The 20159-nt window shown below is 35.0% G+C and overlaps 2 protein-coding genes across 3 annotated transcripts in view; one reads left to right on the top strand and one right to left on the bottom strand.

The window, feature by feature from the left end:
- The window catches only part of LOC125846977 (40S ribosomal protein S28), a 269249-nt gene that overhangs the window by 35632 nt on the left and 213458 nt on the right, over positions 1-20159 (bottom strand). The window lies entirely within an intron of this gene.
- LOC125846950 (katanin p80 WD40 repeat-containing subunit B1 homolog KTN80.4-like) lies at positions 476-19422 on the top strand. 2 transcript variants are annotated; one of them, XM_049526661.1, is made up of 18 exons: positions 476-996; positions 1312-1442; positions 2165-2282; positions 2380-2606; positions 4562-4664; positions 5788-5858; positions 5992-6066; positions 6157-6300; positions 6405-6630; positions 6803-7330; positions 8601-8657; positions 8736-8857; positions 13000-13125; positions 18186-18260; positions 18430-18542; positions 18626-18742; positions 18823-18891; positions 18990-19422. In XM_049526661.1, the coding sequence occupies exons 1-18, from the start codon at positions 966-968 to the stop codon at positions 19048-19050; spliced, it is 2394 nt and encodes a 797-aa protein (XP_049382618.1). In that variant the 5' UTR covers positions 476-965; the 3' UTR covers positions 19051-19422. The 2 variants fall into 2 exon arrangements, with proteins under 2 accessions (XP_049382618.1, XP_049382617.1); XM_049526660.1 differs by having other exon boundaries at positions 477-996; positions 18987-19422.

Here is a 20159-nt window from a genome sequence, read left to right as displayed (position 1 = left end):
TGTATAATTCACACGGTTGTATAATTCAGAAATTGTATAATATAATTATAATGTAATTTTGTATAATATAATTTGTATAATGGTTCAAGGTTCAGATGTTTGTCTTTGTACAAATTCGTTATTTCGAGTTTATACAAAAATAACTGAATTATACAAACTCACCCACGAATTATACAAATGATGCATCTTAAACTATAGCTATATCTCATAAATATGCAAATATAGCTATAAAAACATAAAGTAACTAAATTTATAATGACTATTTGCGAAAATTTTCCCCAAATAATATGTCTAACCAAATATTACAATATCCAAGTACATATTCAGTCATAGTACAATGAGTCAATGACTAACCAAATATGTTTACAAAAATGACTCAAAAGTGTGGTTTGTGAGTTAAACTGGCTTCAGAAACATTGGAGTTATTATTATTAATTTATTTTTTTGAGTTTAAAAATTTAAACATTTTTCAAAAATTTTAGATTAAACATTACTATTATTGTTGTCTCCCTGCGATGGTGAAAGGGGATCTTGAAAACGCCATTTTTTCTCTTTGTATTTGGCCATCGTTATTCAGGCTGAGAAGAGGAAGCTATCAGAACGTGTTGGAGCTACAATTGAGTAGAGCAATGGAGAACCATTATTGCTAAACCAATTCGTTTGTTGCAACTCTCATTTCAAACCTAAGAACGATTAAACAACTGTCACATTTGCACGCTTCGAATGGGAGAAATGGTTCTGTAGCGAAGCATTTTGAGTAGAGGAATGTGATTGAGAAGCCCTTTTTCCTGCAGTACTAGTAGTAATTGTTGTTGCGAAAATGTGGAGGAGGTTCATCGAGATCTTGAGCGTTTATCGCTCTCAGATTCACTAGTATGACGACAGCCCTGCCATTATTTCTCGTCTGTACTAGGGTTTTCTACCGTAGACATTTCCATTCCCGAACTGGATTTTGACTTGTCTCCATGACAACTACTAAGCGTGCTTATAAGTTACGTATCCTTTTCCTTTGTTTTTCTGTTTTTTCGCTTTATGTATTGTTTTTCCATTGCTGCTATAATGTGTATTGATCCTAAGTAAGTGAATGGTATTTCTTAGTTTGTTGTTTGCTTTGCTGGAAAATGTGGAGACTTACCTTGGAATTTGCTTCTATCTAGTGGATAGAGAATAGGAATAGTTTTATTCTTCTTGTGGATCTTAATAGTCAGTTGATTAGGGTATTAATGTTTTGAGTTACTTCCTTTTGGGTAAAAAAGGTAAAAGTAGAGGACTTGAACCAAATTTTAGAAAACCTTGACAATACTGTCACAGAGGAATTCGTAGCTCATTCTTTAAGCGTGAACTGCTTGAAGATTGGAAGGAAGTCATCCAGGGTTCTTCTAACTGGGGGAGAAGATCACAAGGTTAACCTTTGGGCCATTGGCAAGCCCAATGCCATCTTGGTTAGTTTCTCTCTTATCTTCTTTTGTTGTTATTTCATTTCATCTTTTAGTTTATACCCGCACTGAAATAAAAATCTTTTCAGTTTGAAAAAAAGGAGAAGCTTTTGAGTTAGAAGGCTTAACTTAAGAATCTGCTCTGTTTAAGGGCGTGTTTGGTATGGAGGAAAATACTTTTCAAAAATGTTTTCCAATTTTTCCATGTTTGGTTGGTCAAAATATTTTCTCTAGGAATAAGTTCCTTAAAAATGAGGAAAATGGCTTCCTTAATCAAGTAGGAAAAACAAGTTACACAAGTGACATTGCAAGTTCATTATCTCTTCCTCACCCACCCACCTCTCACCCCCACGCCCTCCCCCTTCCCTTGACCATCCCAATCCTCACCACCCACTCACCCCCACTCCCCACCACATCCCACCCCCATAGTGTTTTGCTAGATAACATATAAATACTCTTGAGATAATATTTTTTTGCTTACCTACCAAACATTAGAAAATAAGTAAGAAGTACACTTGTTTTCCAAGAAAATATTCCATTGAAAACATTTTCCTCCATACCAAACACACCCTAAGTTGTTCAGTCTTTTCCTTTTCTGGACGGGCATAATGGGACATTTTCCGTAATCGAGGCCTCTAGTTGGATGTTGTCCATTTTGTTGTTTCTTTATTTCGTTGGTGGCTGTGTACTTCGTATTTACAGATGATCTTCTCCGTGTATTTGTGTAGAGCTTGTCAGGTCATTCAAGCGGAATTGATTCAGTTAGCTTTGATTCTTCAGAGGTATTGGTAGCTGCTGGAGCGGCAAGTGGTACTATCAAGCTTTGGGATTTAGAGGAGGCCAAGAGTATGCCTGTTATAATACTTTTCATTGGGGAGTTCAAATCATTTTCTGTTTTTTAAAATGGAATATATTAATCTCTCTCTCACACACATTTCCTCAGTTGTTCGCACACTCACTGGACACCGATCCAACTGTATATCATTGGACTTTCATCCCTTTGGTGAATTTTTTGCATCTGGGTCTCTTGATACAAACCTAAAGATTTGGGATATCAGACGCAAAGGGTGTATCCACACATACAAAGGTCACAGCAGAGGTGTCAATGCCATCAGATTCACTCCAGATGGCCGATGGGTTGTATCTGGTGGGGAAGACAATACTGTCAAGGTCAGATTCCACACTAATATATTCCATGTATTCAATAATTTATTCAATTAAAGAGCTTGATGAAATATTCCATGTTGAACTGCCTTCTATATTGGGTATGTCGCTTTCAAAGCGCTGAAGTTTTTAGAATATGCCTACTCCATAAAATTCAAAGTAGAGGATAATACCATCTTGCATTTGGTAGACCATGTGGAGAGAGAGAAATAACAGATGTTTTGAAGATAGATCCAGTTCTATTCCCAAAGTAAAGTGGAATTGTATTGTATCTTTTTATTTTTGGTGTAAATAACAATGTATAGAGGTGAAGCCCCACACCATGCAAAGCGAAGCCCGGTATTTAAGTGGAGAAGGGTAGAGGGGCGGGCCCATTATCCACCGAGTTTAGAAGGCTGTGATTAGTCCAAAGGGCGGGTCACTGACGGATTTCTTGGTTATAAAAAAAAACAATGTATAGAGGATATGGAACAACTTGTAGATTTATTAGGATCTCTGTAGGTTTTCCTTTTCTTTACCTCTTTTTTGTTCCTTTTTGAAGGTGACCAACATATCCTTATTGCTGAGGAATACAACATTATCAGTTTCAAAGAAAAGAAAAAAAGAATTCAAAGCAACTCACTAACCATTATCAACATAATCTAACTTGATGAACCATTCACCCTATGTTTGTTGACTTAAACCTTGTTGCATCCTATTGAGACTATTTTGCGATCGGTTGCGGACCCAGGATTGTCATTAAGGGGTGTCAATAGTTATAGTAAAAAATATAATTATGAGGATAGTAGGACTAGAACACACGACCTCAAGGAATTTTCGCAACACCTTAACCACTAGATTAAACCTTTAACTTGTGTCAAGAGGTGTCAATACTTGTATATATATGGTTATTGAATCAAAATTTGACCTCTATATACAATGTAATTTTTCGGCCAAGGGGTGTCGCTTGACACCCCTTGGGTAAGGGTAGGTCCGCCCCTAATTGCGATAGATAGGTCTATTGCTAACTTAATGAGTGAATGGATGATAAAACATAATTTTTTGTTAATCTTTGTATTTACCCATTTCCATGTTAACAACAACTACATACGCGGTGTAATCCCATAAGTGGGGTTTGGGGAGGGTAGTGTGTACACAAACCTTACTCCTACCTTGGACTTGGGAGGTAGAGAGGCTATTTCCGATAGACCCTCGGCTCTAAAAAATAACATGAGTGAAGAAACCAAGACAAAATACTAAACAAAGCATACTGAGAAAAGAACAATAATTACAACAAAATAATACGATAATCGAATTACAAGGAACAAGAAATAGTAGCAGAAATTGAAGGAATAAGAACCTACAAGAGTAATACTACAACTACTGGTATGGAAGGATAAGTTAGACAACACTCAAGTACCTGCTAACCTTTTACCTAAATCTGTGTCCTTCATAATCTCCTATCTAAGGTCATGTCCTTGGTAAGCTGAAGCTATACCATGACCTGTCTAATCACCTCTACCCATTTACATGTCAAAATAAGGAAAAAGAAAAACAAATAGCCATGTCCATATCAGTAATAACCGATTCAGGATTTTTAGTAGTTCCGTTCATGTGCATTTAGTCTTCTTGTATGATTTTTAGTGGTGGACATTATATCAAGTAGATGCATGAAGTTTGAGCATTTTTTTCATTATTATCATAATCTCCTATCTAAGGTCATGTCCTTGGTAAGCTGAAGCTATACCATGACCTGTCTAATCACCTCTACCCATTTACATGTCAAAATAAGGAAAAAGGAAAACAAATAGCCATGTCCATATCAGTAACAACTGATTCAGGATTTTTAGTAGTTCCGTTCATGTGCATTTAGTCTTCTTGTATGATTTTTAGTGGTGGACATTATATCAAGTAGATGCATGAAGTTTTGAGCATTTTTTTCATTATTATAATTTTTTGATACCAGTTCTATTTTGTGGCAGCTTTGGGATTTGACTGCAGGAAAGCTTTTACACGATTTCAAATGTCATGAAGGGCAGATTCAGTGCATAGACTTTCACCCCCATGAGTTTCTACTTGCAACAGGTGTGATTAAAAGCTGCGACACAGTGTTACATTGTCTCTTTTCTCACAAGGGTTAATCTGATATTCAAAATGCCGGTCTTATATTGTTGTGCTGGCTCCAGTAACTTTAATTGCATTCAACTAGATCTTTAATGCGTGCTATGTGTCCTGTGTAAAACTTGGAACTTGTTGGCAGTCTAACTCTTTCCTAATGCTGTAGGTTGTGTTACCTCATAAGATAACTGCATATTTAAATTGAAAAGCAGCGAGTGTATACAGATTTTTATGGACTTGTAGATTTGACTACTTATGCCTGCCAGCTCTTAGTGCTTTAAATATTTTTTCAATTTGAAGCTTTTTTTATCTTCCTTTAAATTTTTTAACAATGAAGTTTTTCATCTCTCAATGATCTAAGAAAAAATGACCTTCCTCACCAATCATATCTGTAGAATACTCCCTCCAATCCAAAAATCATCCATGCTAACTTTTCAGAAGTAAAATTGAACTTCAGTTAAATGGTTTTTTTAAAAAAATATATATAAAGGTTCAGAAAATTCTAAGCTCTCCCATGATAATATTTTTCATGTGGTTTATTTTTATTTTTAATTAATAATGTGTGATTGTAAAATATATTGAAGTGTAGTCTACAAATGGCTTTAACCGAAGCCCAATCTGGCCATTGAAAGTCAAATCTTGCAAAATTTTTGAGAAAGAGGGAGTATTATGGAAACTAGAGATTCTGTTTTTTTTTTTGGTTTTGTTTTGCAGAGTTTCATGTAAAATGGACTAAGAACTCACTAGATCATGATGCGTAAATCTTTCCATGTAACTAGTTCATACTGAGTTTTGCTTGGATGCTTTTTTTTCATGTTTGAAATGACTGTTCAGACAAGAGGGAATGGAAACAGGGAAATGTGGGCAATGCATGAAGTTTCTACTTTCTAGAAACTAAAAGGTTCTATCTAGTTGAAGTTTGCATGGTAATGCTGATAACCCCATGAAAGTAGGATTGTGGGATGGTGGTGGTGGGAGGATCAAATGAATAAAAAAGAGGTCTTCAGAGTTGGATGTTGCATTAATCTCTGATCATCATCATCATAGTAATCAGCTGCTCATTTTTTTTCTTGTTCTTTATCTTCACCAGGTTCTGCTGACAGAACTGTAAAATTCTGGGACCTTGAAACTTTTGAACTCATAGGTTCATCTGGACCTGAGGTTAGTAATTTCATCGTCTTTGCATCTCTTTTTGATCTCAGTTCTCATATTCGATACAATATCGCTGCTGAATGTTTCTTGGAAATGTCTTGATATTGTAAAAATTTTAACTATTTGCTTATCTCAATTCTAGACATCTGGGGTGCGCTGTATGACCTTCAATCCCGATGGAAGAACCCTTCTCTGTGGTTTGCATGAGAGTTTGAAGGTAGCCTTGGTTATTTGCCATTCCTTGAGAAATAGTTGTTCCATGAATTGTCACATATGTGTTTTTCCTTTAAATTTTTTCCTTTTGTAGGTTTGCTCGTGGGAACCAATTAAATGTCATGATACGGTAGATGTTGGATGGTCTCGATTGTCGGATCTTAATATTCACGAAGGGAAACTCCTTGGCTGCTCTTACAATCAAAGTTGTGTTGGAGTGTGGGTTGTGGATATTTCGGTAAAAAGTCTTTTCTTTTGGTTGGAGTTATGTTGGATGATATACTTCATGTTTTGATTCTCAAGTTAGGTTTATTATATATGTATCATGCTTTTATCATGCAGCGTCTTGAACCATATGCAATGGGTATTACTACTCGATTGAATGGTCATTCTGATGTAAAATCGAATTCGAGTGTGAATTTATCCAATCTGGCCGAGGATGCTAGCAAAGCCAATTTGGGTAGACTCTCAATTTCTCAAAATTCTGATCCTGTTAAAGAGACCAAATCTTTTGGAAGACTTTCAGTTTCACAAAACTTGGATCAAAGGGATTCTAGGGCTCTTACTAGTATGCTATTCTTCCTTTTTTTTCCTTTTCCATTCCTGTTAATATGTTAGCTTGGTACCCTGTCTCAAGGTTGTTTCTTTCCTCCCATTTTGATAGCATTTTTGCTTACTTCTTTCATCTAAGTTTGGCTCACAGAAAATTCTGACAGTCTTTATTTATCTTCTCAATGAAGCTACTGCAAATGCACCTGGCACTCCTCAAAGAATAAATCTGAGTGTTGGCTCGAAAGCAGCTCCAATTAATACAACAGCAGTTCCAAATACAACTGTTCTGAAGAGGAATTCAGCTAAAGCCCATTCAACAGCGAATTCTTCCATTATCAATAGGTCAGAGATCATACCTGTTATCGTTCCTAGAAATAATGATAGAATGGAGCAAGCATCTGAATCCAGGAAAGAAGGAATCGCAACAAGGGCAATGCAGCAGTCATTGCAGACAAAAGTCTCTGATTTACGGAAGTTTCCAACTCTCAAGGAAGACCTTGGGAGGTCAAATGCTGTGTCACAGTCTGACATTGAAGTCCCTAATGCTATTGAATTCGGCAGTATAGCAGACAAGAATATTTTCCCTTCAGTTAAATGCTCAATACTTGGAACTGCAGCAACTGAGAGGAATGTGAAGGATGACAATAGTCTTGTCTCAACAAAACCTGAAGTGCATTCAGCACCTGAGTTACTTTCCAGAAACCAAAATGAAAATTGTGCGTATTAATTTGTCAGTCATTTTCTTTTCACAAATGCTGATATCTGGTGACTACTTTCTTCTATCCTTTTGTTGTCTGCTATGTTTGTTCTATGAAGTATCATTTATCTTGAGCAACTCTGGTGAATGCAATAGTGTGTGTGTGTATATATATGACAGTGGTGTCCGGGCCAGCTTACACATACCTCAACTAATTCCACTGGGCACTGCTACCTCCACCAGCACAGATTTCGGGTAAAACCTGTCCTCCAAAGTTTAAGATAGATGGGAAGAAACCACTTAGTATTTTTTTTGCCTCCGTTGGGATTCGAACCCAAGAGCTCAAGGCCCCCTCCTTCATTAGCCACTAGGCCCACACCCTTGGGTGCTATGTGCCCATATATCATATTAGATCTTAGAACCTTCAAAAAAATTTTGCATGAAATTTGTGTGAGATAATGTTTTGTTTTCCCTTCTCATTTCTTTCTTTCTGTTGCCATCTGATGTTTATTAACCTTTGAGTGGTAGGACTTGTATAGGATTTCCTTGAAATGCATACCAATCAGACTCTTTCACTAGTACAATAAATGAATAACAATATTGCTGCTAGTAAACATATATATCACAAGTTATGGTTGAATACAGGACAGCCCATTGACTTTTTTGTAACATGCATTTCACCCTTCAAATTTTATCGACTCTTTTTACCTTCCATGTAGAATGTTTGGCCCCAGCTATAGTATCCTGCATCTTCCATTGATTTATACACCCGTGTGTATATATATTTGTCACTGAACAATGTTCATTCTGCCTTGTGCTTTTATGTTAAGTCTGCCTTGTCTTAAACTGATTGACATTTTTCATTGCTCTAGTCTATGTTTACTCATCTCCTAGAACAAATATGGTGTTTGGATTAGTTTCTCTGTTTGCCTTCTGTTTTGGTCCCCTCCACCATCATTGCAGTAGAAGGAGAAGTTACTTCTCTTCTATGATTTCTTTATTTATTTTTTTCAGCGATTTTGTTTGCACTTTACTGCTTTCTTGTTTTTGTAAAATTTCTTTGGAAGGTCATTGTTTATTGGACCTTTTACCTATTGGATCAAAATGGAGCCGTGGACTGAAGTGGAGCGGAATGAATATAGGGATTTGTATTGTTGACCAAACTAGGATGAGATCAAAGCTTTGTTGTTGTTGCTGTTGTATTAACAGATGAAATTTCTTTGTTCTTTATTTCTTTTCTTGATAACATGGAGTAGATGCAATTTATTAAACCTTGCAATTTGTTCCAGATGAAGCATGTGGAAATGTTGTTAGGAGTGTTAATCCCATGGAAGGTCAAAGAAGAGGTACAATTTTAACTTTAATCTTGAGTCTGTCTGCATATTCCTATAAAAGTTACGTAATGCAACATTTTTGTTAATTAGCAAGGACACGGTCTATTGTTGCAAATTGGGAGAAGAGAGAGAGGATTCAATATCAAGAGTGTCTTGCTCCCAGCAATGTTGTTGGGACAGTACCGGCTCTGAATATGCTTCCAATCAGTTCGGTATTAATCTAATCTGAGATTTCTTCTTTAGTTCTACATATCTTTTAATACTATGTTAAGACTTAAGAGCTCTCTCTCTCTCTCTCTCTTTCGCGCGCGCGTGCAGGCAGACACACATATGTATGCTTGTATATTGTTTGTGTCATCTATATATAATATTCATGCATGTTGATATTGTAAATGATGATGTGCTTCCATGTTTTCTAAAAGAAGAAGAACAACAATATACCCAGTATAGTCCTTCAAGTGAAGTTTGGGGAGGGTGGTGTGTAGGCAGACCCTACCCCTACGTTTACTAAAAACACGTGGAGTAATTATATTTGGTTGAAAAAGGTGAGCCCATTTATAGTACCTAAAATAGGTCTTTCGGTACCCAAAAGAAAAACAATTTTGGTCCTTCACTGAAATTAAAGAAAGCGTGAACACTAAAATTCAAACCAAACTATCACGGCAAAAAAAAGAAAAAAAATCAAGGCTTTAGCTCATCAAAAAGAAAAGCAGAGCTCCTCAGTCCTTACTAGATAAGTCTGAGATCTGAAGCGAATGTTTCTACTAGATTAGCAGGGAACAGAAATCAGCAACTTTCACATACAATGCCACTGTTTTTTTTTTTATAACCGAGAAATCTGTCTGTGACCCGCCCTTTGGACCAATCACAGCCTTCTAAACTCGGTGGATAATGGGCCCGCCCCTCTACCCTTCTCCACTTAAATACCGGGCTTCGCTTTGCATGGTGTGGGGCTTGAACCTGCGACCTAAGCCACAAATCCTCCACCTTTTGCCACTTGAGCTAGGCCTTGGGGGCTACAATGCCACTGTTTCTGAAAAGATAGATGTTTAAAGCAAGGATGGATCAATGTAGTCGATCAGAAGTAGAAATATTAGTTAAAGATTTAACAAAAATAAAGTATTTTTTCTTAAGATCACAATGGGGAACTTTCCAATTATGCTTTTTGAGCAGTAAACAATAGAAGCTTCACTAGACTCCAAAGGTGGTAGATAATGGCTATACATTGTGAAAAGTGAGGAGATCCTATTAGGTCTCATTGGTTCAATACATAATGCTGCTCTTCATATACTTTAAGTTGATTGATTTAATAGAGGAATATTTCTTCATTATCTTCTTTCACGTTCACCGAGTTGTGGCAACTTTGTTTATGGAGTTTTTGGTTGGAAAAAGAAGTGAAGAGAAGTAGAGAGAGCAGAAAGAAGGTGCAAAGATGAGCTTTCTGATATTTAGTCAAAGGGAAAAGGGTCTTATATAGCCCTCAACCTTATCATTTAGAGTTGATATACCCTCGTTATGAAAGTAGCTCATATATATCCCTATTGGTACACAAATGACTCGTGTATACTTTTCCACTAAGTGAAAAAATTAATTTTAATTAAAAAATAATAATCCATGTAGGTATATATTTGATCATTCTCACACGTTATTTTTTTTAAAACTATTTTAATTAAACGGCTAATTTGAATTTATTATTTTGGTGGTCAAATTTATTCTTTTTTTTTTTTTGATGACAAGGGAAATCCGCAGCCGCTACCCTTTGGGTGCGCACAGGGTAAAACCCCCGCTCCTATGCAATAGCTCGCAAACCACATAGGAGAGGGTGGTCAAATTTATTCTTTTCACTTATTTTCTTATTAATTTCATCATTTGTACCCCTCAATTGGATGGAAAGCCCCAAATTGACCACAATATTCAATTTCAATTGAAATTACCCGATTTTATTTTTTTGACCCAAATTCGAATCCAACCCACAAAACAAAAACCATGACAAATTAAATTCCAAAATCAATTTCTTCTTCATCTTCTTCCTCCCTGAATAAAAAAAATATTTTCATCTCTTTGCTCCATAAAAACTTCATACGTTTGCAACAACATATATTCTTGTGGATTCATCAGCTTGTCGATTCAATTTTCCTACTCTAGCAGAATGAGAGATGAAGAAGATACACCCAACAGTAACCAAGTATACCTAGAGGCAATTTCACTCTCTCAACACGACGCATATCATAAATAAATTCAGGCCTCATAATTACGCCTGCAAAAAATGCAAGTTAAATTGGACTCTTGAACTGTGGAAATAGACAAATTACAACTCCCAATGTTAAGTCGTCATAAGCCTTTGCAATTACATACGCAGACATGCTTCCAAGGGGTTCACCATACCCAACTGATCATATCCCCTCACTTTGAAAATTCTAAATTGCTAACTAACATAAATATGTAACTCTAGAGGAAAGAGCACAACTTGTCTACAATCCATTGAGTTCTTGCCGATTTGGGTTCTCATAGGAGATGGGTTTTGGGAGAAGATGATGGTGTTTTGAGATGGAGGTGAAATAGGTTTGAGTTAAGTTAGTTGGGTTGGGTTTGGGTTAAAATAGATAATTGGGTAATTTCAATTGAAATCGGTTAATTTGGGTTGATTTAGGGGTTTCCGTCAATTGAGGGGTACAAATGATGAAATTAGTAACGGTAGGGGTAAAAATAACTTCGTTTTAATGGTAAGGGTATAGTCAACCAATAAAACAAAGTTGAGGGGTATTTTTGACCCTTTTCCCTTAAATTTATTATAGACACCCCAATGTTTTTTTATACAGATATAAAAACTAAATTACAGTAAAGCCGCAAAAAAATAGTTTTACATTTTCTCTTTTTTTTCATTCATACTTCTTCCTTTTTATTTCTTATTTTTACACTAAAGAATGAAAGAAAAAATGAAAGAAGAATAAGAAACTCAAATAATAATAATCAAAGGAGTCAACAAATAATTTATGTTTTGAAAGATCAAATACATGATTTTTTTTGAATATTAAAAATAAAAAAAAATAAAAATTAATTTTATCACTTTTGTAACGGTAGGGGTATATGTGAGCCACTCTTGTAACGGTAAGGGGTATATGTGAGCCAATTTTATGGCGATATGGGCATGTGTGAGTCATTTTTGTAACGAGGGGTATATCAACTCTAAATGGCAAAGTTGAGGGGGCATATCAGACCCTTTTCCCTTTAGTCAATATAGACGCTCAAACCGGGAGGTGGAACATGCAAATTTCCATATAAGCTGTGTATCCACGGAACACATTCTTGACAAGTTAAGGTGTCTATCTGGTTGTTACTAAAATTGAGGTATCTAACTAACATGTGGTTCCAACTTTTAGGGGCTATATGTATTTGGCCAAAGAAATGTTATTAATTCTACCTTCATTAGGTACCACTATACTAGTTTCTAATTTCTTTAGCAACATGCATTAAACTAAACTACCTCTGTTCCATTTTAAGCGTCTTAGTTTGATTGGGACACAAAATTTAAGAAGGTAAAGGAGACTATTGAATCTTGTCTTAAACCAAAGGTATGTATAATGTACCGAAAGTACCCTTTGAATCATTTGGTCTAAACATGCTATTTTCCTTTATGTTGGAACTAGAGACTTACTAAATATAGAAAACTGATCTTCTTTTTGAAAACAGACTAAAAATAGAAGTATGACATAAAAATTGAGATGGAGGATAGTAAGTTTGTGCGATGCTACAATTTAAAAATCAGTACAAGTAAACAGTAATGTACATTTTCTGATAAATTTAGTACAAGAAGAAAAGAATTGTAGAGTATTCTGAACATTCCAATATAGGCTTAAAACACGTGAAAAGTAGAAGGAAAAATAACTTGGAGAAAAACATGGTAAAAATATCAACCCCTTGTTAATCATTCAAGCACATGTGTTAAGATGACTTGCCGTATTGTCCTTTCTTCTGTTATAACCTACAGAATCTATGACCCAAGGAAGAGTATATAATGTACTGCCACTTTATTAAACAAAAGTCACTGTTGTCACTACAAGACTTTCTAGATAGACGAGCCTTTCAATGGCTATGTAAACAAAACGTAAGGTCACAATTTGTAAATCCCCAAATGAACTGCTAGTTCTTTGAAAGTCTTCCACATTATGTACATGATGATTTAGTTTATTTTAAAATTTTCAATTAGGATAGACACCTGTTGATGCGAAGTTATATAACAAGTTTTGTGTTATTTTCCTCTCCATTAATGTGAAGTTCTGTATAATTCTGTATCACTATCCTAATACAGATTTTAACTCATCTTTCGCTCTTTTTTGATTGTATGGAAAAAAAGAGAGGGCATCCTTCATCAGCGGGAAGTGTAACAGTTTCTGCTACAGATGAGGATGCCATCACTGACTTGATGGAACAACATGACCAATTTGTTGGCTCAATGCAATCTCGTTTGGCCAAATTAGAGGTAACTAATAGTATAACAGATGCAAAATGACTTCCTAATGACGTTATTTAGATGCTCTGATTTGTGATGTGAATGTAAGTACACTCTTTGTGCGATGATTTTTAGTCTTTGCTTGTGCTAATTTGCGACTTACAATTTGGAAAGAAGTAGAAAGTTGTCCTTGATAACGGGCTTTGGAGGATTAATGGATAAGGTTATTCGGTCATTGACTTACAGCAGTCCTTGTTTTGAACATCTAAATTTTCTCAGAAATAGTGAAGTAGAAACAAGTTCAATTGCAAGAATGCTCAATAAAAATTCAAACAGGTCTGCTCAGAAATCTTCTCATGCGATGAAACTAGTTTAAGAGGCCTTTAACAAACTCTTCGCTAATGTAGACATCATTGTTATGTCTACTGCAAATTTATTTGGATGTCTATTTCATTATTATACTTGAATCACTCTTTTAACCACTCTCTTTCCAGAAAAGGTAGACCCTCACTGAAATCCCTTTCCCCAACTAGTTTGGGATTGTGGAATATTTGATTGATTGACTGGTATGTCTTCAATTAATCCCTTTATTGATCTGAACTTTGGAAAGGTAAGAACCCCATTACTGGTCAATGAGAATTGTCTTTCTAGTTTGTAGCATTGTACCTGGGCAACCTAGAAGTGTCAGCGTTCCCTCTATGCTTTTTCCCCAGTGAGGAGGTGTGAGAGGTTGACCATGGTGGGTCTGAGTAGAGGTAGAGGTAGGCCAAAGAAGTACTGGGGTGGGGAGAGGTGATTAGACAAGAAATGGCACACCTGCAACTTACCGAGGACATGACAATACTGGTGATTTTGAAGTAGTCTGAAGACTTCAAGTCAACTGGCATAACAGCAGTTTATTTCCGGTCAATGTAATGGGCAACATCCAAGAGCTTGCAGGTGTTTTAGGTTGTGAGGTAGGATCCCTACCTACTGTCTATTTGGGCCTAACTTTAGGTGCAAAAGTAAAGACTTGGAGATCTGGAATGGTGTCATTGAGAGGTGTGAAAAGAGGCTTGCCAAATGGAAGGGGCAATATCTCTCTCTGGGTGGTAGGGTCATACTAGTCAACAGTGTTTTGGATGCCCTTCCTACATATGTCATGTCTTTTTTCCCTTTACCTGCAAGGTAAGGAAAAGAATAGACACTATCAAGAGGAATTTCTTATGGCAAGACAACAAAGAAAAGAGAACAATTTTAATAACTGGGATGGTCTTATCAAAAGCAAAAAGGATGGTGGCCTTGACATCAAGAACCTTAAAACTCATAACCAAAGTTTATTTGTGAAGTGGTTACTGAGGTATAACCTTGAAACAAAAGCCTTATGAAGAAGTCTCATTCATAGCAAATAGATGACCAGTGGCGTTCAAAGGTTGTTGTTATTCCTCATGGCAAGGAGTCTGGAAAGCCATTAGATATCTTTGGTTTTTCATGGCTGGAAAAATCAACATAAGAGTGGGCAATGGAAGGAAAATTATTTTTTTGGTGTGATAATTGTCTTGGGTATGGTTTCCTTGAGTTCTTTAGTATTGCCACTCTACCGGATATTAATCCAGAATCAGCAAAAGGTGTGCAGGGATGGAACATTACTTTTAGAAAGCTACTGCATGCTTGGGAGCTGGAAAGAGCTGTTGAATTCAAGACCTTAGAATCATTCCAAGGGTTCAAAGACACTGAAGATTCACTAATATGGAAAACTACCAGTGAATGCTTATTCTGTAAATTCAGCTTATAATACTCTGATTAGACATAATCACTTAACTGATCAGTGGCCATGGAGATCCATTTCTTTTAAGGTGCTATGTTTTGCTTGGCTTGTAGCAAGAGAGGTTTGCCTTACGCAGAAAACCTTTAAAGAAGGGGATTTCAACTGTGTTGTAGTTGTCTTTTGTGCGGAGCTGCTAGGGAAAATAATAGTTACTTGCTCATACATTGCTAAAATAAATCGAAATAAAATTAATTTATATTTTAATTCAACTTCAATATATATTGATTATATAAGTTAATTTATGTGTAAGTTATTTTTAATTTTTAGAGAATATAATTTTTATAAAGCACATGAAAGATTTGAGATGATTTTTCAATTATATTTATAAGTAGTAATGACTATATTACTTCTTTACCACAAATAATTTATAAAGAAAAAAATAAAAAATGGAGAATAATTTAGAAGAAAAAAAATTGAAGAAAAGAAAGAACAAAAAGAGGGAAAAAAGGGTAGAAAGAAAGACCAAGAAGAAGAAGAAATAATGTTAGAAAAAAATAGCAAAGAGAAAAGTAGGAGGAAAATAATATAGAAATAATAAAAAATATTAGGGATAAAGGGTGTGTTTGGTATGAAGGAAAATGTTTTCTTGGAAAACAAGTTGATTCCTAACTAAATATTTTCTAAAAAATATTTTTTAATGTTTGGTTGGTGATTTTTCAGAAAATATCTTTTATTTGAGTAATTTCCCTGGATAGTCACCCATGTTTGGGAAATTACCTTGGAATATCACTTATGTTTGTTTTAGGACCACAATATCACTCAACTTTACCTTTTTTCCTCAAAATATACTTACACAAAAAAAACATTATCTCTCTCCCAATAGGATGCCATGTCACATTATTCCTTTTTCATTATTAACATTTTTTTAAAAAAAATTTAGACAACCCATATTACCTAGTAAAAAAAAAAATACATAGCCCAAAAATTTCTACCCTAGTTCTAGGGGATTAGGCGGCAAATCCAAATATGAGCTCCTCTGATTCTTCAAGAAAATATGTGGCTTCCTCAGATTTTTCAAGCGAGATAATGTTTTTATATGAGCACTAATGGGCAATGGCACCTTTTTGTTGAGTCCGGAGTCAAAAGTGTAACTTTTTTTCTTTAAAAAACAAAAACGGCACATCAAAAAAAAATTTAACCAAAAGGGCAAAATCGCTCCTGACGGAGCGATTTTGTTCTGACAAAAATTGACGCCACTCCGCTAAAAGAAATAAAAATCGCTGCCGATTTTCTCAAAAAAATATTTTTTCTTTAAAATCGCTGCTATAACAACGTTTTTATATATAAAAAAAATTAAAAGCAAGCAGCGATTTTGTTTAAGAAATTATTTAAAAAAAAATAAATCCTACCCTTGCAGAGAATTTAATAAAAATTTAAAAAAAAATTAAAATTGAAGCCAACGATTTTCATAAAAAGCTTTTTTTAAAAAAATCTTTGCCCTTTTAGCGATTTAAATGAAAATTTTAAAAAAAATTAAAACTGAAAATCGCTGCTTCGGCAGCGATTTTTTCTTTAAAAAACTTGTTTTTTTTTAAAATGGCTGTTGCCGAAAATTTATGTAATTTAAAACTTGTTCTTTATGTTTTTTTTTAATTCCTTAACAAAAAATCACTGCTATAGCAGCGATTTCGCTTTTAATTTATTTTTTTAAAAAACGCTGCTATAGCAGCGATTTTGAAGAAATAATGATTTTTTTTTTTGAGAAAATCGTTGTCAAATGCAGCGATTTTTATTTCTTTTAATGGAACGGCATCAATTTTTGTCAGAAGAAAATCGATCCGTCAAGAGGGATTTTTCCCTTTTGGTTAATTTTTTTTTGATGTGCCCTTTTTGTTTTTTGAAGGAAAAAAATGACCCTTTTAGCTTCGGACTCCCTTTTTGTTGATATTTTAATTCATAAGAGTAATAATGTAACCATTTCAAACTACAAAGGATATAATGTTTTTAAAGGACTTTTAAAAATGTTAATAATAAAAAAGGAATTAAAAAAATGTTAATAATAAAAAAAGAATAATGTGACATGGCATCTTATTAGGAGAGAGATAATATTTTTTTTGTATCAAGTATACTTTGAGGAAAAGAGGTAAAGTTGGGTGATATTGTGGTCCTAAAACAAACATAAGTGATATTCCTAGGTAATTTCCCAAACATGGGTGACTATCTAGGGAAATTACTCCTTTTATTTTTGGCTTGAGACTAAAAAATACTCTTTAGGAAAATAATTTTTAATCCGAAAATCAACCCCGATAATTGATCTAGGACTTGACCCCGATGACCGTTTCAAAATCCGACCCTGAAATTTGACCAAGGACCTGACCAGCTGACCCAGACTTTAGACCCAGGAAATTCTTTTTCAAAAACAATTTTTTAAAAAAATTGACAGGGTGGGGGGGCATAAAAAATGATTTTTTTTAAAATTTGAAATATTTTTCAAAAACAATTTTTAAATTTTTTTTTTTTGATGGGGGTGGCCTGGGGTGGGGTTGGCGTAAAAAATGAAAATTTTAATATTTCCCAAAAACAACTTCTTAAAAAATTGTTTTGACAGGAATGGCCTAGGTGGGGTAAGGGGTAGGGGGTGGCGTAAAATTACTTTTTTTTTAATTTGAAATATTTTTCAAAAACAATGTCTGAGATGCGCTTTTCGAGGGTAGGTTCTAAATACAGCTCCGGTTACTTTGGCATAGTTCTGCTGATTGTATTCACCAGAGGAAGTTAGTTTTTCTTCTATCATTCATTATTGATTGTTTAAAAGCTACATTTAAGGTGATATAAGATGGACATTAGAATTTATTTCTTAGCTGAGGACTACTTGCACGACATTACTAGGAGCTAATCGAAGTCTGAAACATGGTATGAATGGGTAAGGAATCTAATAAACAGAGCGTCTTTTAGCAATAGTCATGTTGTGTGGCTTTGTTATTCATTATATGAACCTTTTGAAGAATGAGGGAAGCAAGAAAATACAAAGATAAATTCGCGAAAAGGAATTGAGAAAATATAGTAGGAGAAGAATTGATGCTTCCGTAAATAGCTCATTTTGTTGAATCATCACCTCCTGATTTGAATAGCTTACATACAAACTGTAAGTAGGTAAATATATGAAAACAAAGCAATCCTATTTGGCTATTCACTATCCTGAAAATCAGCCAAAAGCGAACAGTTTCCTATATAATAGGATACCAATTTGACTAGGAAAGACTTATCTAGAAAATCTGGTGAAAAATTAAAAACCATGTGACTTGTATTAAAGCAAACATTTAACATATTCTTTTTTTCACAGGTTGTTTATCAGTACTGGCAAAGACATGACATTAAAGGGGCACTTAATGCAACGGAGAAGATGGCAGATTCTGCAGTAAGTCTTTCTTTCTGTGCCCTATTCTCGATCTTGAAAATAACCCTTTAACAAGATGTGGTAAGGAGAAGATGGCAGATCCTGCTGTAAGTCTGTCCTTTCTATGCTATTCTCGACCTTGATAGTTAAGCTTTTTAACACGATGTGGACCTTCTGATGCATGATACAGGTGCTTGCTGATGTAATAAGCTTTTTAACAGAGAAAAATGACATGATTACATTAGAGATTTGCACATGCCTTCTACCACTACTTGGGGGGTTGCTTGAGAGCAACTTGGATAGGTACAAATTTGAGTTTGATTATTTTCGTCTGTGCTGTAATTGTGTAGTCTGATTCTCATTAGGCTTTTGGTGACATTCTTTAGGCATCAAGACATTTCATTGATTATGCTGCTCAAACTTGTTAAAGTATATGGTTCAGTGATTTATTCTTCAATGTCTGCACCAGCATCAGTTGGTGTTGATATTGAGGCAGAGCAAAGGTACTATCTCATATTTTCTTATATTTCTGTGCTTTGCTATTTTCTAATTTGAATGTTTTTCTTCCTTATTGATAACTAAGGATGGAGCGCTACAACCTTTGCTTTGTTGAGCTTGAAAAAGTAAAAAATTGGCTGCCCGCTCTAACTAGGTGCGTCGGTGCATCTTCACCCAATTTTGGTCCAAATGTTACACAATTAAATTTGCTCTTTCTATTTATTTTCGCTTATTCATTTGTTCATTCAGAAGGGGAGGGTCCATTGCCAAGTCTGCTCAGGAGCTGAGTCTAGCACTTCAAGATTTTTCGTGAGTTAAATGCAATATTGGATGGATTAGTAAGAGTTATATTTTCGGCAGTAACCATGATGTTCATATGGAGTGGCTTTTGGAGCTCTGGAGCTGCCCGTGCTTTTACCTTGCAGAGTTAGCATTCTGCATGTATATTCCTGCCAAGACGAAAACATTGACAACTCATATTCTTATTAACTGATTACTGAGAGCTAGGGGACAACTTGATCTACACAGCTGCTGCTCCAAATGTTTGGCAATTGAACGTGCATGGTGGAGGATCCATCGTATTTATTCACATCTAACCCTGGATACCTGATATTCACATGTCGATTTGTATTGTAGGTTTGAGTAAAGTCATGTATCCATATGATAATTTCAGTTTCAATAGAAGGAGTGCTAAGCTGCGTGAAATCTGTAAAATCTTGTCAGCCTCGACAATTAGATAGATATATAGCATTTCTAACGAGTAATCTTGGGCATGACACAAAGAGTGGTATGAAATCTATGTTGCAACTACGTTGTATTTGAAAAAAAAGAAAGAAGAATGCAAATTGCATTTTCTTGATGTTGGTTATAAATTCTCGTTTTCTATTTGTTTTCATTCTAAACTGTCTCGACTCACGAACCAAGTCTTTATAATTTCAGACAATACTCTTGTGACATGATTTTATTGACAATATACAGTAATGCTATTGTTGATTACACAATTATGTGAGTGCTGCATGGTACTACAAAAACCATCAAATTCTTTGGAGGTCCACTTTGCCTCAAACTGTTAATTCTCAAGTTCTATTTGTCTTCAAACGGTTATTATTCTTGTTCAAATCAAGTGTTTGTCCATAAATAATGTGATATTTAAAAATAGCTATAAAAGAGGATTAAATTGTAATACCCCTATGTTATTTAACATGCTACTACTCAAATGACAACGGATTGGTGTGAAACTCGGAGATCAAGAATACAAAATGGATAATTATGTTAACATATAGAGTATATGAATGTGGTTGGAGTAGGGATGCATATAGGTTTGTTTGGTTGTGAAGTTTATCGGCTCTACTTATTAGTTATCAATTTGTAGATGTGTTGAATTGTTATAGAACTATTAAGATATATTGATTATCGATTATT

This window comes from Solanum stenotomum, chromosome 12 (genome assembly GCF_019186545.1).
Source record: "Solanum stenotomum isolate F172 chromosome 12, ASM1918654v1, whole genome shotgun sequence".
NCBI classification, from domain to species: domain Eukaryota; kingdom Viridiplantae; phylum Streptophyta; class Magnoliopsida; order Solanales; family Solanaceae; genus Solanum; species Solanum stenotomum.
The sequence above is the reverse complement of the archived record's forward strand: the minus strand, read 5'-3'. Positions and strand labels throughout refer to the sequence as shown.